This window comes from Ochotona princeps, chromosome 31 (assembly GCF_030435755.1).
Source record: "Ochotona princeps isolate mOchPri1 chromosome 31, mOchPri1.hap1, whole genome shotgun sequence".
Classification (NCBI taxonomy): Eukaryota; Metazoa; Chordata; class Mammalia; order Lagomorpha; family Ochotonidae; genus Ochotona; species Ochotona princeps.
This window is the reverse complement of record NC_080862.1, coordinates 4,479,195-4,496,857: the sequence shown is the minus strand read 5'-3', so window position 1 is coordinate 4,496,857 and position 17,663 is coordinate 4,479,195. Positions and strand designations below refer to the sequence as shown.

Genomic DNA, 17,663 nt, shown 5'->3' with positions numbered 1-17,663 from the left:
ACATTCTCAGTCTAACATGAAGTGTCTCCAAGTGTGTCAATCATTTTACTACCAATTCAGCCCCACGTGCCAACGTGCAGCATTCCAAAGGCAAACTACTCCTAGGTGCTATTTCATTTCCCACATCCACCATCTGAACTGTTTTATATTAAAAGAAGGTTGATTCTTGTAGGAATTACTGCGTAGTTTGTAGTAGGCACTAATCCCACACTTTTCTACCCAAGTTTTCCTCCCACCTGGGATGCAGAGTTAGATAAGACTGAGTGGAGTTTGTCACTCGTGGTTCTTTCCTGCAAGAGCTGTACATCTTAGGCAGGGGTGAAAGAGAGTCTGTGGGTTAGCTGTCGTATTCTGCCCCGAAATCGTCAGTGACACGTGATGAATGCCGTGCAACATGTTGTCAGGACTGTGATTTCCGGCTAATCCAACAGACTGAAAATATTTCCCTTTGGAAGTTGGCTGTTATCTGGACTTCAGAACGTAAAAGCTACAACCCCAAGATCTTAAATCTCAACCAAATGCATGGGTTCGCAGGGGAGCGCGGGGTTGCCCTTGCAGGGGAGACTGGTGGCGGTGAGTAACTGTGTGAGTTCAAGACCTCACAGTCTGATGGGCGCTGGGAAGTGAGAAGGCTGCTGCGTATTGGAATCGGTGAAAACGGACCGATTGGAGATCTTCAGAGCTCCTTTGAAAGTGCTTCGTCACCTTAGTACTGTTAAGAGAGATGGCTCTAGATACTCGTACTCCACTTTATCAACTGCAACTTCCTGTGGGAATCTGATACTAGTGGTGTGCATGGCCCAAGCCACTGGCCAGCTGCGTGGTGTGTCTGTAGCAGGGGTTCTGGTGAGGCTTGGAGAAGCGTTCCGCAACATCACCTCTAGTAACACATTTGCCGAAGTCTCTAGATTATTGCTAATGTTGATATGCATTCATTCTCTCCCTCATCCCTCCCTTCTCCTCTCCTCATAGGCTTCCTGATGATTATGAAGTGACTGACATCTCATTGTGGTTCTGATTTGCATTTCCCTGATTTGCATTTCTTGTTGAGCTGTAGGAGTTCTTTATATATTCTGGATATTAAGCCCTTATCAAATACGTAACTAAAATATTTTACACAATTAGATACATCATTATCAGTTTTTGAAGTCACTGTTTTTTTACTATACCAAAAAGTGACACTCCTATAAAAGGAGAAGTTTCACACATTCTGGTAGGTTTTTATCTTTTGTCTTTTTCGTTTGATTTGTTTTGCTTTGGTTTAGGGTTTTTTGGCCCTTCTTGAAGTCCTTTTGAAAACCTTTGATCTTTGTTTAAATTCTTTTTCTTAATTTTTGTTTGAAAGCCACAGAACAGATGACTTACCTTGTGGCTTACCCCCTAAATACTTAGAACAGCCTGGGCTGAGCCAAGCTGACATCAGGAATTCAATCCAGGTCCCCCACATGAATGGCAGGATCTCAGCCACTGCCCCCGGGGAGCCACCTGAGCAGGAGGAGCCTGGAATTGGAAGAGGCTCTGGACACACCAGGCACTCTGTGCAAACTGGGCTTCCGAAGCATCTTAATGAGTGCACTAACTGCTAGCTTTTATTTTTAAATAATTCTTTCTAGCAGTTCTGTAAACTGAAACTTGAATTGGTGTTAGCTATTCAAGTCAGTCAAATGTCCACTAGGTGGTACTATAATTACAACACGAATATTTGCATAAAGCTGAAAATACTTTCCCAGGTTGGCCTGGCAAAGACATTTGCTTCACATAAACATGGCAGTTTCGTGTTCATTTGAGCAGACTAATCACAGTTGTAGAAAGACAATGCTGAAGATTTGAGTGTGTCTAAACCCTCTCCTTTTAAAATGGACCCTGAGAGTCAGTGACTTTCGATGACTTGTCCCATATCACCAGTAGTTGCTGATAAGGCCAGCCTTCAATGCACGATTTTTATTCCCAATGTAGTTCTTAGTCGGATTCCCCATGTTGCCACTCTGGCAGCATCCCAAAGCTGGGTGCTGTAGGTTGAGTCCTGGCTGCTCGCCTTCTGATCGCATTCCCTGCTAGTGTACCTGGGAAGGTGGTGGAAGAAGGACACACCACCCACGTGAAAGATGAGATCAGCTACCAATGTCCTGTGTTGAGCATTGTCCTGTCCCAACCATTGGGGCCATAGTGGCCATCTGGAAAGCAAACAAGTTGATGGAAGATCTCTCTCTCTTCACATACACACGCACACACACATACACACACACGTGTCACTCTGTCAAATACATAAATGAAAATCTTGAAAAGGAAATCGCTCAATAATACAAGCAACTTCAGCCAGTACATTGAAACAAAACAAAACAAAGTCTTAGAAAATGAAAGAAAATGCTACAGCCCGGATCAACATAGCCTTGTCCACAATAAAATAAAGTATAGATGTGGGCAAAGACCATTTGCTCTTATGCGAATTCCTTACAGCACAGACTATTAAAAACAGAATGCTATGAAATAACCTGTGAACTTCGGGAGAACTAGTATTTGCATCTTTCTTTGAATTAAGAGGTTTCATTAACTGTAAGGAGATGGTCCCCAGGTTCTGTGACGTGTTCAAGCTGATTCTTGGCCATGTAGTATGATGCTCATGTCCCACAGCAGAGTGTCTGGCTTTGATTCCACCTTCCTGTCCCAGCTTTATCTCCGCTCTCATGCACACCGTGAGAGGCAGTGGTGATGCTTCAGCTAGCTGGATTCCTCACTGGAGACCTGCATTGTGATCTCAGCTCCTGGCTTCTGCCCAGAGCATCCCAGCTGGAGCAGGTGTTGACAAGGTGAACCTGACAATGGCAACAAACTACCTCCTTCCCTCTCTCCCTCCCTTCCTTTCTCTCTGTCTCTCCTTCCCTCCTTTTCTCCTCTTCTGTCGCCCACCCTCCAATGAATAGAACATAATAATTTTAGTCCATCAACTCTGAGTCTAAATGCCTGGGATTTCCCTATCTCAGTCTTATTTATTTTTGATTGCTTCTTTTGAAACCAGGGCTGTGTATTATTCTTTAGCCAAATAGATGGTGGGAATTCGCAGTTACCTTTTCCTTTGGTGTGGGAGTAAGTCTGTACACTAGCTTACTGTGCATAAACTTCTAACAGCTTTCATTCTCACGAGTGTTGGTACTGAGCATTCCCAGTCATCATGGCTTCCGTGAAAACGACGTGACCCAGAGAGCAGACCGTTGCTGGCAGCAGGGGAGTTGTGGGGTGTTCGTGTAGGCTTCCCGGAGAAGATGCTGTGGTCCTCTGGCAGACTGTGACGTGCCGCTTGCCACCTGCCTTCTCCCCAAGTAGGCCGCCTCTGGGTCGCCACTGTGCTTGGAGAGCACATGCATGCAACTTACAAAAAGAATGCCTCAGCAAGGGACGTCAGATCTTCTTAAGAAAGATTGCTCATTTAAAATCAATTGGAAAGGGAGAAAAACACAGAACTCATGGGCAGAATAACTTCCAGCTATAGAAGCTCAAAGAGTTTGCGCACATATGGAGTTCTGTGTTAAGAGGGTTAATGACACGTGGATGTTTTGTCTAACAACAAAAGGGAACAGGAAGCCTTGAGGTGAAGGTGGAGGAACTTGAGTTCTCCCCTTGGCTTCAGTGCAAGACTTTGTGGGATTTGGAGCAAGTTCTGGAACTACACTCTGCAGGTGGAAGTCAGATCTGGTGTAAACAGAGATTGGAACTGCGTGAACTCCGCATTCCCTCCCAGCTTCACTGCTCAGTGCCTGCGTGGGGAGTGCAAAGCACTTAGGAAACTCAGCCTGGCATTTATTTAGCAAGCCTATGCCGAGTGCTTATTCTTCCTACCCAGGACCAGTTGCTGCAACACATGAACAGGACACCGCTGGTTGTGACAGACTCAGAACCGCTTCCTGTTAATAAGGCTTTCAGCGCAAGCATGGGAACATCTTTGTCTTTTCAACATTTTTTGAATGCAAGTGACTACAGGTTTTAAAAAGTGGGGTTTTTGTTTTTTCTTCCCAGGGTGCACCATTCTGTCGCCTGGTCCCAAGGGAAGCAGGTCCACACATTATGTAGGTTAATTGTGGACACTGTGTGCCTGCAGCCAGCACATTTCAGGGCAGGGGGACCCGATTTCAGATACGTGTTTACATTTTGCTTGGCACAGCTGAAGTTTCTGTGTATCTACTATAGCTAGTAGAATATTTCATCACTGGTCACTTCTTTTTTCGTGTGTGCGCGCGCATGCGTGGGCATCTTGTTCTGTTTGTACACCTCTTTTCCTCTTCTCATTTCCTAGTTGTCTTGACAACAGCCATCGACTTCAAATTACAGGAAGCGAAAGGGCTTCCTTGTTTATGACTCCAGGGAAGGAAGATGTTGGCTCAGATCCAGGCTGTAACCCCCAGTATCCACCCAGAGGCAGCATTGCTTTAAGTGAGGTGTCAGCTCGTTCTACCCTCTGTCCCCAGCCAACCCGTGCAGAATGTTCTCACCTGCTTCTAGGCTACCCACAGTTCTGCAGGTCTTTGTTCTTTGGGGCTCCCTGGGACACACTCAGTTATCTTACAAGATTGCTTATCAGTTGCCTAAGGGAGGAATACAGCACCTGCTCCATTCATGACACTGGTGATGTGCCCAGTGCGAGTATTAGTTTCAATGCAAGGAAGCCATTCAGCCCACTTCTGGGCTACTTCTTTTCTAAATACTTCTGGGGGAAAATGTGCAAATTACCACAGATCTTAGTGAAGCCAGACCACAAAGCAAGCTGGGGTAACCTTGACAAAAATCAAGGTTAGCAAGCAGCGGCTTTGTGGAAGAAAAGGTTACTGACTTCCCATGCCTGGAGTGCCACTGAAAGCAGATGCTTCCTGTAGTCAGCTTCCCCTGCTAAATAGGATTTCACTGACACGACATGTGTGACCTAGACAGTCAAGTAGGAGATTTGGAGCAGACACTGGTACCTCATCGTGGTTTTCATTTGCATTTCCTGGTGGCTAGTGATCCTGAACGGTTTTTCCCATGTGTCTGTTGGCATCTGTATTTCTTTGAATGTGACACTTCCTCCTCTCCATGTCCCTTTTGTGACTTCTTTGAGCTGAAAGGAAGACACTTGACTAACTTTCCCTTCTAGCTTTCCATTTCTTAATTCCTGACAAGGTCCTTCAGAGTTGCATTCCAACCATATTCACTCAGCAAGGTCCCTAACTGCAAACATAAAATAAAAGCCAAATTCACCCTTCACTCCGAAAACCGTCATCTTTTGTACCACTGAAGGAATGCCATTAGGCGCCAGACTTCTGTCTTGGCAAGATGGATCCCTTGGTTCCCATCAAAGTGTACTTTTTACGGATTTTCCAGGCTGTATACAATTTCCACCTTATGCCCTGATCCTCATTGCTATTAAATTATTGCCAGTGTTCCTGGAAATAGATATGAGTTCTGTTCCCTTCTGCTACCCCCATGTGGTTACTGTCACCCAAAGTTTCTGCTACTGCCAGTGTCAATCCGCATTGCACACTTAGAGCTGAGTCAGCAATTGCTCAGCAAAGATGACAATGTTGGAGGAAAGAGGGGACACTTTGGGGGAATATCAGATGCTTTTCTTGCAGTTGGATGGAACTTGCAGCTTATCAACACAAGCAATCTTAAAACATCCTGATTGTATAGCAACCCTTACACAGCTGGCAATCAATGAGAAACAAAACAGGGCAAAGACAGACCCAGCAGATGGAAAACAGCACTCAATGAAAACATTTTTAAGCCACAGGTTGCACCTTTTTTTTCCCCTCTCCTCAATTTCTGTGTATCATTTGTTCAATTTATTTGTGTACTGACATGTTTCAGTTCCAAAATTATTTTCATTCTCTAACTTATTTGTTCATTTTCCCCCTATTGTTTGCTTCCAAGTGTGCAGTCTCTGCAGGTTAAAAGAAGTAGAGACAAAGGACTTGGAAACCAAGAAGTTAAATAAATGCAAGTGGTCCCCCACAGAGCAGAATTCAGAAAAGTCATCCATACAAGTCCTGGAGCACAAGGCAGCCGGATTCTTGCCCCACTGATATCACTCTCCCACGTTAGCCAAAGAATTAGGCAACCACATGTTTGAGGACCAAGCTGACCCATCCATAAAAATACTCAGAAGCAAAAAAAAAAGTGTTTTACTGATTTGTTTGTGGTAGGTTATTTCATTCCATCCTTACTTTCCACACTTCCTTGTACAACACACCAAGAAGTTATGCAGATTTTATCCTGTGTACCGACGAGTCTTGATCGGGTGGATAAATCCTGTCTTTCTGGGACCCTTTCAGAGTGTACAGGGTTTCCTCACTTGGTTGCCTCCTCCAAGCCTGTTTCTGTTTGTCTTCATCTGAAGTCTGTGACACTGTGGCCTAGTCACTCTCCATGAACACAGAAGCAGTAGAGGGGTGAGCCGGAGGAAGCCTAGCTGAAAGCTACAGTACAGTTTGCAAAGTGCTTCCTCAGTTGGAGCTGTGCAAATCAACTGGTACAAAAATGTGAGCTGATTTTAAGGAAGACTCATGAGGAAATGGAAAGTGTTTTCTAGCTCCAGAGAAACCTAATTTGGAAATAGCAAAATATTTTCATCTTATTTCTAATTTGTTTGAATCCCTCAATTCAAAATGACAGAAGTTAACATTGCTTAAGGACTTTAGCATATGAAAATGATATATGCAAATCCATGACAAAGCATTACGAATAAAAAGAAATGAACATGCTATTGTCATGGGCAGACTATTATGGAATGAAGAAATAGCACAGGCTCACTAACCTATTGAATGTATCTGGCCTCACTGCTCTTCAAACAGGTTCACACTAGGACACTTGGCTGTCTTTTTCATCTCTTAAGACATTTGCTGTACATTTTATGCCACATACAATTTGAAAAAAATATGTAAAAGAATCCACTCATTATTTCCGGATTTATCACTCACTTCACCTGTTGCAGAGAGCTATTGGGTGGGTGGCTGTAACCAGAGCCTTCAAATTCTCAGCTTTCTATGCTGCTCTGGAGAACGTGTGAACTATGAAAACATTTATGCACCAAGTAGTACATCGTGGCGCTATGTGTGAACATCCCTCCAAAAATGAGTGTTTTACATTAAGCACGTGATGGCGCTCACTGTACCAAATAAAGCAACCGATTTATGAATTTTCAACTATATAATTTTATATATAGGGGGTCATAATCCTTTAAGAAAATTTATGTAATACAGTAGCTATAGGCCCCATGTAACTATTTAAGTTTTCATTTTAGTTGAAGTTAAGTAACATTTAGAAATCATTTCTACGGTTATTTTGGTCACATTTTAAGTGCGTTATAACCATGTTTAGCCAGTACCTTATGACCTGGACAACGCAGGTACAAAGATGGTTTTACATGATCTTAAAAGTATACTTTCAGGCAATACTAGTATAAGATAATGCTCAAAATCATACATTGTTCAAACCCTGGGATAAAATCCAAATAAGCCAAAAATAATAGTCCTATGGAGGAAGTTAAGCCTTGGGATTTACTCCTTCTTCCTACTCTTATATTTCCAGTTTTCTGTCATGACCATTTATTCGTTTTATAATGGAAAAGTCATTAAGCTTTATTACTTTTCTAATGTAGAACAGAAGTGTAATTTGGTGAAACTTAATTGAAATTCACTTTTAACAAGCTGAGTTCTTTTTGTTGCTGTTGTTAACATTAAATCAGATCAGAATTGCAGAAACAGGTTTTCGGAACTGGGCTGTCCCTGAATTGGGACTTTTTCTTGGAAGAATTTGCACACAGTCCTGTAGAAATACGAAGTGAAGGAAAGCTAACTACTCGGTCGCCATCTCCTCCCGTCACGATTCCAGGCAGGCGGGTCACTCGGTCCTGCCGGATTTGTTCCCACAGTGAGCGTGTAGTGCTCGCTGGGCCTTACCAAGCAGTTGATGCTCCGAGAGTGGAAGGATTACAAGTGTCTGCAGCAATAGTCCGCATTTTGTTCTTTCTTGTCTGTTTTCAGTTCATGTGTGTCTAGTTCCAGCTAAAGCCAACAGAGATATTGAATAGACTGCAGAGAAGGTACAGGTTCGTCCAAGAGATGGACTGAAATGCAAGGGAGCCCGTGTTTATTCAGGGAGGTACCTGTGTGCCCTGGACAACGTGCCGTAGGGTTCACGAGTGGAATCCATCCTTTGAAATAGTCACTTTGTGGTTATTTTTGCTGTTGTTGTTTTGTTTTGTCTTTTAATGAATCAGAGAAAGGTAATTTCCTCCCTCCCTTCATTCCCATCTCTTTTCCTCCTTCTCAAGTAAATAAATGATTTTTTTCCCTAAAGTTAGAATCCAGCTTTATAAGTGAGGAGTGTTAGGAAAGAGAAGACAGATCTTTTATATATATGTATGTTGTGTAAACATAAAGTTGGATCATTTATGCATAAAATAAGTAGGAGACTGTTAGTGGCTTACTTGGCTAAACTAAGACACTAGAAAGTGTTAAAGTGTTCTGACTTCTCTAAACCGTGGAGCTCTGGGAGTCCACAGTCACGTTTCTCCTCCGTTGCGTTGTGTCCCCACACTTTGCTTCGTCTCTCCTCCACCCTCCGCACTCTGTCTTCCTTGTTTCCCATCAACTTTTCTCTCACAACACACTCTGGCTTGTACCAGTTCTTCTGACAAGGCTTAACCTGTAACCTCCTCTAATCGCCTGGGAACCTTAGACCTGAGAGTAACAGGCAAACGTGTCCTATGTCTAGTAGAATGCATTGGTGCGTGTGCAGAAACCATAGAACTAAATCCGTTTGGAACTCTCGCCAGGCCTAGAAAGGATGGTGCATTGGCCGTCAAACAACCGCTAGCAGATTTGCAAGGCCTAAGAAAACTACTGAGGAAATATGATCTGTACAGCCGAGTTTGGTGTTCTTACCAATTTTGTTCCTCTTGACTGATTTGAATAACAAAAATAAGGTGGCAGGAAGCTGTGTTTAACTGTTTGCCATTGCGGATGCTCTACATGCATCATGCGTCGGCGTGGTCCTCGTTTGCTCGGGGATGTGCAGGGGTCGGGCCTCTGTGGCACTTTGCAAGACAGCTCTGCTCTAACAAGTAGAAAATCTCTGGAAGAAAGCTTCTGTCTGTGGGCAAAGTATGCAGAAACCTACGTGATGTTTTGATTTCTTGTAAATCTGATGCGTCTGGATTCCAAATCATGGCTAGATGAACTCCGTGTGATTCCAGGGATTGCTAAGATTTCCCCAGCTTTAAACTTTGAGCAGAGATTCAGGGTAAACAATTGGCCTGGCCAGGAGGCTTTGGCCACTGCAAGGCGCCATGTGCCTTCATCCTGACTCGGTGATTTACATGAAGTCATAAAAGCTGCGAGGGACAAGGAGACTGAGGCGCGGGGAAGCTCTTCCACTCGGACAGGGTCACGCAGAATGTTTGAGACAGCAGAGGCATTTCAAACCAAGGTCCTCGGCTGCCAGCCCTGGCCACAGCAGCCCATCAGCCTACCCTGTGCCCTTCACACCCAGCCAAGTCCATGCACATACCTGCCTTTGCCCGCTTCCCTCCTCGACACCTACAATAGCGACGCCCAACTCCCGTAAGCAGAACTTTCTATGGAATCGCACTGGCATCCTTGCAGTGTCGACATCAGATTAGACACACACACGGTGTGAGCCTGCAGGAGAAGTGAAGTCAGACCCAGCAAGCGTTCTCCATCGTCAGGGGAGGGAAGGAAGATGTAGAGGACCGGGTGGACACACTGTGTTCCGTGCAGCTTGGAACTTGTCTGCCTTTGAGTTGTTGCGTTTGTTTACCCAGCAGGCTTAGGTACCGGAAAGAAACACTTGCGAGAGTGTTGTGTTCCAACTTCTTAGGAGGCACTCGAATTTTCCTAATTCAATGTTTAATAAGCTACAAATGCTCATTTTGATTCAAATTTTACATTGAGATAGGTCATTGCCTCAATTACTGCTATTATAAGCTAACACATGGTGATCTTTTATTAATAACAATAACCTTTAAGGTTCTTAAGTAAGTTATATCTGAGAAAGAAAGCAGTACTGAAACTTGTAGCAGTTAGTAGTGTGAGTAGCAGGTGCATTCCTGGTACATGTGCTCGGTATTCGAGTGAACACAGGCCGATGCTGTTCTCCGCCTCTAGTCGGTATGGATGCACACAGAAGATGGGTTGGACTTTTTTTTTAATATGCTTAAAAATGACAGATTGCAGAATCACGGAGCTCACTGCCTGTTTTGTCTCCAGAACCGAATGGAAGAAAGCAAAGCACTCTTCAGGACAATCATCACGTACCCCTGGTTCCAGAACTCCTCGGTTATTCTGTTCTTAAACAAGAAAGATCTTCTAGAGGAGAAGATCATGTATTCCCACCTCGTGGACTACTTCCCGGAGTACGATGGTGAGTCAGTCCTTCTCTGCATAGGCCTCGTGCACACAGCAGTCCCCTGCAGGGCACAGGGCTGCCCTGCCCCTGTGAAGATTCTCAGACTATGATGGGGGAAGCACTTGCTAACTGTCTTATCTTGTCATGACACAGAATAGTCGTTCTGTAATTATGCTAGAAGTTAGAAATGAAACAGCTTCCTGTCTGTACTGAAGGAACTGGTAAGAGAAAGAGATGGTCAGTAGCTGATGGCCGATTGTGTGCTGACCGCCGTGGCTGCCCGCACCTTCCCCAGGAAATATGATTGCAGGTTGCCTCTGGCTCTCTGGGAAGGGAACACGAGTTTGGCTTCAAGGACCTGTCTCCGAAGTCATTCAAGTCCAAGCCCTGCTTCTGACACTTACTGCTTATAGAACTGTAATCAAATCATTTGGGTTATTTTTCCCCTGCCAGGTCCTAGGGTCAAACTCACAGGATCTTTTCAAAGACTGGCATAGATGGCATAGGATGGCATTTAGCATGGTCAGCATTGGGGACTCTGACCCGGTGTTGTCCCACCATTCTCAGTACTGTGGCTGTGCTTAGCACTGTTGTTCGTGCCACACTTGAACTCTGTAGCACCCCCTTCGGTACTTGGCTGGCTTTGTATTATTAGTTCTGTTCGTAGCAACGGATCGTGTCCTCTCCACCAGGCTGAGATTCTGAACAGCTAGACGCCCAGTCGATTCTGGGAAGTGTTTGTTAACTGATTGGTAGGAAGAGACCCCACCACATCCAGCCACTGTCCACCAAGCCACAGAGCCGCAGCTGCTGGCCAGGAAGAGCTCACGGGGAAGCATGGGCAGCTTATCCTCTGACTCCACGCAGACCCGAGACTGCTTAGAGCGTCCAGTGCGGCACGCCACCTGCTTTGGTGGAGTTCTCTGAAGATGCAGATACCCCTATTTCTTTGCACAGCAAAACAGCCCGAGTGGATTTATATCAGACATTGAGTGGTCCAAAAGAACGGGACCATTTATTCTCTGGCCCTTTGCCAAGAACATCTGTCCGCTCTTGGTGGCAGCATTTGACAGTGAAACATGGCCGGGAGTGGCCAAGTCCCGCTTCTGCCACCGGCTGGTCAGACTGCCCCGGGCAGGTTTCCTGTGTAACTGCTCCATTTCTCCCTTGTGGAGAGGAAAAAGAATCAACTAGATCACCTAGCACAGTACCTAGCTTGGCGAAGGGCACAAAGCCGGGAGTCCCAGTTACAGAGGGGTGCAGCAGTGAGAGAACAGTTTACAAATGACGTCATCACCCTGTGATACCCAAGATGGATAGCGGCTCAGCGTTTGGCCCATCTTAAAGCTCCCTGGGAAAGGTGGTTACTTTAAAAACTAGGAGTAGATTTGGCTCTGTTGCTTGCTATGAAGACACTAGCCCGTCACGGATGAAGCTTTAATCATCCTTCATCCCACATGCGTTTGCAGCCCTGCTGGCTAACAGAATGGGAGCATTCTTTGTTTAAGGAGCCAAAGTTCCCTTTTCCAATATACTCATATATGTGAGGCCAAGAGAGTTGGTGTGTTGAAGATACCAATGTTAGAGAATGTTATGTGTGAGAGACCGTGCCTTTTGTTGTTGTTGTCTACAATGTGTTCCTATCCTTTGTCCAAGTATATGTTACTTCAGGCTTTGCTGGGATTTTACAAATGACTTCCTTAGCCCGCACAGAGTTTTTTTTTTCTCCTTTGCTGCTCTTGATTTGCCACCAGCCTTGTCGGAAGTCACAAATCCCCGAGACAGCTCCATCCCGGGGACGCTGGCTCTGCTGGCAGTCGGCTTCCTCCCAGTAGTGGGCCGGTTCCTCAACATGAGATCTGCCTGCAGAAGTCAGGAGGCTGGCTTAGACCGGAGCCTAGCCCCAGCTCACAGGGACCTAAATACGCTTGCTCGGGCCAGACTCACGGCATTCTTTTTCATTCTTCCCCAGAATTTGGTGAGAATCAGCAAATGGGAAGTGAGCACACTATACAGGGGACACACACACACACACACACACACAGCAGGTGCAGCACAGGCCGCATGTGGAGCCTGAGCCCTCTAAGACGCTAGCTGCTGCACCACAACAGACTGCTCCCAGCGCTTGGTTTGTCCACAATAAAGAGGTATTTTGTTTTGTTTTGTTTTGTTTTTTGGTCTCAGAGGAGTGTTTGAAAGAATGTCTTTTTGCCTCTGCAGCGTCTTCCTAACCTCGACATTGTCTCCTTGTCTCCTTTGTCCAATAATTCCCCCCGGGTTTCCCATCACTAGGAATATTTTTTCTTCCAGTGTGTACCCATTGTGGATATTTTGAAACCTGAAATTGCTTTTTGCTGCTAACCTCCCGCAGCGTGCTCTTAATGCCCACAAAAGACTTAGCCACAGGGGGCGGGAGGGTAGGACACCTCAGTTTTCAGGATTCCTAAAGCCAGTGAAGCTGTCGTCTACTGAGAATCAGAGCCCTTGAGGTGAGCTAATGCTGAACAGAACCGAGGCCCATTCCACAGCATTCTCTCTAGTAGCATGTTTTGGGGTTATGAATTTCATCCTTCCACAATTCTGCATTTACCGAGGTCTTAATCAAAAGGAATGCTGTTTTGGTACTTCTCTCCAGGAAGGACAGTTGCCATTTCCACATGAGCTTAAATTGCAAAGCTGTCCAGAGACTGTGGGATTCTGTTCCTAACTTGAAAACCACAATGGTTTCCTTTTAGCTTGTGTTTATTCAAATAGCATAATTTATACTTTAAAACGTAACACTTCTGAGTGCAGTTGAGTGAACTTGAATCTTTAGAGTTAATAAAAAAGACAAGACAGGCATTACCAGTTATTTCCCAGATAAGGATATATGTAATATAGGTCATTCAGAAGCAGAAAATAATGGATTTTTTTTTTTTTACAAAAATGACAGGCTACTGTAGCTCAAACAAAATGATTTATCTCTGCTTTAAATTAGTTTTTGGTGTTATTCTACAATTAGTTAACAGTAATATGTTGGAAAAGGACATTAAATAATTACAGAAGTATGTAATTATCACATATGTATAAATATATGTATAATTGCATATAAATACATAAAATGTATATATTCATGATTCCTTTTATTTGATGTAATGGCAACCTTCTTAATCATTGATCAAAATTTTAATTCTAGATACCTAAGTCAAAAATTCAAACATTTCTTTTGTCAGCTGTACAAAGTGAGAAGAAAATTTGTTTTCATAGCTCTTTCTTCCCGATTTCTGGCACAGTTGAATATAATCTCAAAAGAGTACTCCCCAAGTTGCCGTGAGATTGATTTGCAAGTTTTCACGTTAGCTTCCTAACTTCAGGACACATTTTGGGAGAAATGCTCAGAACCTCTTGATTCTCAGACACCTCTTTTAACTCAAGGACTGCGTAACTCAGGTGTCACTGTGGGGAGGATCTGTCCCAGAGGGAAGGCAGTAGAAGACAAAGAGTATCGTGACTTCCTTCTGATGGGGCATAGAAACAGCTGGAAGCAATGGGCGGAGATGCTGCTAGGACAGTGTTGAGCCGTGAGTGGAGGTGTCGTGGTGTCATCAGCCATTTACAGCACTGGATTTTAAGTTCATACATGTATGAGAACCTGTTGAAATAAACTTTTTGATTAACGTTATTGGAATAAATCTATCCTTTACATAAATCTGTCATATACACACACCAAACCATCCATCCATCCAAAGTGTACAGGTCGACAGTTAGAGGATGTTGCATTAATGATTTCTAAAATTATAAATATATGTAAAACTTTTCCCTTTTAATCATTTTTTAATTTGAAATGCTATAAAACTAATATATTCACAGCACTGTACAGTCATAACCAATATTTCCAAAATATTTTTACCACCTCGGTTGAGTAACAATATCTAGTTACTCTCTCCCAGCTCCTAAGGAACCTCTCTGTTTTTTCCTGCTTGGGCCTGCATAATCTATATAAGTGGGATTATACAGTATTTCTTCCTCTTTTTAAATATTTATCTGTTTGAAAGGCAGAATGACAAGGAAAGACGAAGAGCTCTTCTATGCACTGACTCACTCTGCAGGTGGCCACCATACGTCGTGCTGGGCCAATCTGAAGCCAAGAGCCAGGAACTCTGTGCGGGTTTCTGATATGGGCAGGAGGGACCCAGTCACTTGGGCTATTGCCTGCGGCTCTCCCTGGGACATTAGCAGCAAGCTAGATTGGAAGTTGGACAGCCAGGACTTGAACTGTCAGTCTGATAAAGGATGCTGGTGCTGTAAGCAGCCACACAGACCACTGCTCCACAAAGCCAGCCCCCAATATTGGTTCTTATATGTCTGGTTTATTTTCAAGTTGTGGATATACCACCTTTGGCTCATCATTCCTTGGCTGGTGAACACTTGTTGTTGGCCCCTTTCTGCTATCTGTTGTGGATAAGGCTCACGTGCACATGCCCGGGGCTGCAGGGTCCTGTGAGATTCCTGGGGTTAGCTTTTGGAGAAGGCAGCAAGCCCTTGTCCGTGGGGCTATGCTAGAGCACCATTGCATTCTACCCACAGACTTGCAAGTTCAGATTGCTACTCATCCTCACCAGCATTTGCTATTTTCCTATTATTATTGAAATTATTATTATTATAACCATTTGAGTATGCAATTAGAGGCATCTCCCAGTTTCTATTTAGTTACTTCCCCAAGTGGTTTACAGCATGGAGTGTCTTTTTCTACAGTTATTGGTCATCAGTGTGTCTTGGAAGAAATCTCTCCTCAACTTTTTTTTAAGATTTATTTAGATTTACAGAGAGGGAGGTGCAGAGAAAAAAAGATCTTCTGTCCACTGATTAGCTCCCCAAGTTGCTGCAGTGTTCGGAGCTGAGCCAGTTCAAAGCCAGGAGCCAGGAGGTTCCTGTGATTTCCAAGGCTTTGAGTCATCCTCGACTGTTTTCCCAGGCCACAGCCGGGAGCTGGATGGAAAGGAGAGCAGTTGGACGTGGATGGGTGCCCATATGGGATCCGGTGCGTGCAAGACATGGATTTAGCCAGACCTGCTCCTCACTTCTTATTCCCATTTTTTATAATCGAGCTGTAGGAGTTCTTCACATTGTGTGGCTACTACACTTCTACCTGGGATATGAATTGCAGGTTTCTGTTTTTGCCTGCTATCTACAGTGTGTTTTCACTTGCTTTATAATGTTCTCTGATGCACAAAAATTTTTTGCTTGGATGAAAGACACTTTATTTTTTCATTCATTGCCCATGCTGGGGTATCATATCTAAGAATCCTGTTGGGTTTCTAATGTACCCAGATAAATATATCATGACCCTCTTTCAAGTGATCGCAGCCCAGGCTTGACGCCCATGATGCCCTGAACAAATGCAAAGAAATGTCAATCAATTTGCATATTCCCCACATAACGAGTTGAGTACTACAGATAGTGCTCTCAGAAGCACCAGAAAGCTGGGGAAGACTTCAGCAGAGTGTCATTCGTGGGCTGACCTCAAGGGACAGGTGTGCAGTCCTGAGTGAGACTTCAATCTAGAGAGTGTGAAGTGCCTGCAGAGTGGGGTGAGCACCTGAGGTAGACATCCACGTGTGCATGCTCAGTGTACTGCCGAGAGAGTTGTAGCAGCGCATTGTCACCGTGCGGGCTGCGGAAGGGCAGCAGTGCAAACTGCCGCTGCCACCCTGGCAATGCGAGGGGAGGCCAGGCCGCGTTGACTTGCCAGCCTGGTCTTTGAGTCGTGCCTGTTGTGGACGGACAAGCAGAGGCAGTGACAAGGAGGAACAGGTGCAGTGGTGGCCTCAGGGGATGTGATTGTCACCAGTGAGATCTGCAAGCTCAGATACTGTCTTCATAGGCAGCAGCCCAGTCAGTCGTGACGGGGTGGATGGTGACCACATGCTGTGACAGGTCAGCTGACAAACCGTCCCTCCTCTCCCTTGGCTAACAGGACCGCAGAGAGACGCCCAGGCAGCCCGAGAATTCATCCTGAAGATGTTCGTTGATCTGAACCCAGACAGTGACAAAATCATCTACTCCCACTTCACGTGCGCCACAGACACCGAGAACATCCGTTTCGTCTTCGCAGCCGTGAAGGACACCATCCTGCAGTTGAACCTGAAAGAGTACAACCTGGTCTGACCGTGCCACCCAGCAGCCCACCCTACGCTTCCCGGGGGGGCGGTTACAGAAGATACGCAAGAGGGACTGTGTTTCCGTGCAGTTTGCATAATACTAATTTATTGCCGCCCTGGACTCTGTGTGAGCGTGTCCACAGAGTTTGTAGGAAATATTATGATTTTATTTAAACTATTCAGAGGATGCTGAAGTACAGGCCCAGCACATTTCCTCTCTCTCTCTCTCTCTCTCTCTCTTTTTTTTTGGCAAAACCTGGTGACTCAATGTATTTTAACTTCTCAGTCATGCACTCACAAAGAGTTGTTTCTCTTTTTTTCTGTTGGACACAACAAAGCTGATTCCCGTGTTTCTTCCCCCGAACCTCCCTCCTGATCCGCCCCTCCAGGCTACAACTGCCTTGATCCTGGTCCCATTCTTAGCAGTCAAGTTCTTCTCTCAAATGATAAAGGCAGGAAATGTCATTTGATTTAAGGCATCACACATCAGCTTCGTATACCAGCGTAGTTTGTGCTGAAGGGTTACATGTGTTCATACAGTGGGTACCAATGGACTGTTTGGGATACACATGGAGTGTTCCTTTATGTATATATATTGTCTGACTTTGGACTGGGATGAAGGGTGACTACCTAACGGTTAAGTGTCATTTCTTTGAGGTTTTTACCTTCAGCCATTGTCTAATTGCTCAAAGAAATCGCCAAAGTCAGTGAGGCCAGAACAGATACCCCAGAAGGAATTCTTTCTTTTTTGAAATACCACGTGCCATTGCCCAGCCTCCCTCTTTTCGCTGCTTCATCTTTGATTTTTCTCACCTTCTCTTTGAATTGCAGATGCCAAAAAATATGCCAACAGACACTACATTTACCCCAACGGCTGCTACCCAGATGTTTAATGCTTTCATAGAGGTGGTTCTTCTCCCCACCCCCCTTTTTTGGGGGGGCAGAGGGAGGTGGTAGTGGGGAGGGGAGGGTGTCAAAGATCGCCTCCTTCATCTTTTCTTCCATAACTGTTTGGGCCACGTTTTCAAACGTGATTTTTACTATGGCTGTGTCTTGCCAAAGCTGGCATTTTTGTGAATAACTAAGAAGAACTTAAAACAAACAAACAAAAAAGTCAGTATCTTAAAA

The 17,663-nt window shown here is 44.7% G+C and overlaps 1 protein-coding gene across 1 annotated transcript in view; it reads left to right on the top strand.

Moving 5' to 3' along the window:
• LOC101517012 (guanine nucleotide-binding protein G(q) subunit alpha) overlaps positions 1-16,729 on the top strand; it is a 220,883-nt gene extending 204,154 nt beyond the window's left edge. The window contains exons 6-7 of the mRNA XM_004591786.2: positions 10,257-10,410; positions 16,352-16,729. Coding sequence (XP_004591843.1) covers positions 10,257-10,410; positions 16,352-16,542 — 345 coding nt within the window. The 3' untranslated portion in view covers positions 16,543-16,729. The remainder of the gene's footprint in view (positions 1-10,256; positions 10,411-16,351) is intronic.
• The last annotated feature ends 934 nt before the right edge of the window (positions 16,730-17,663 follow it).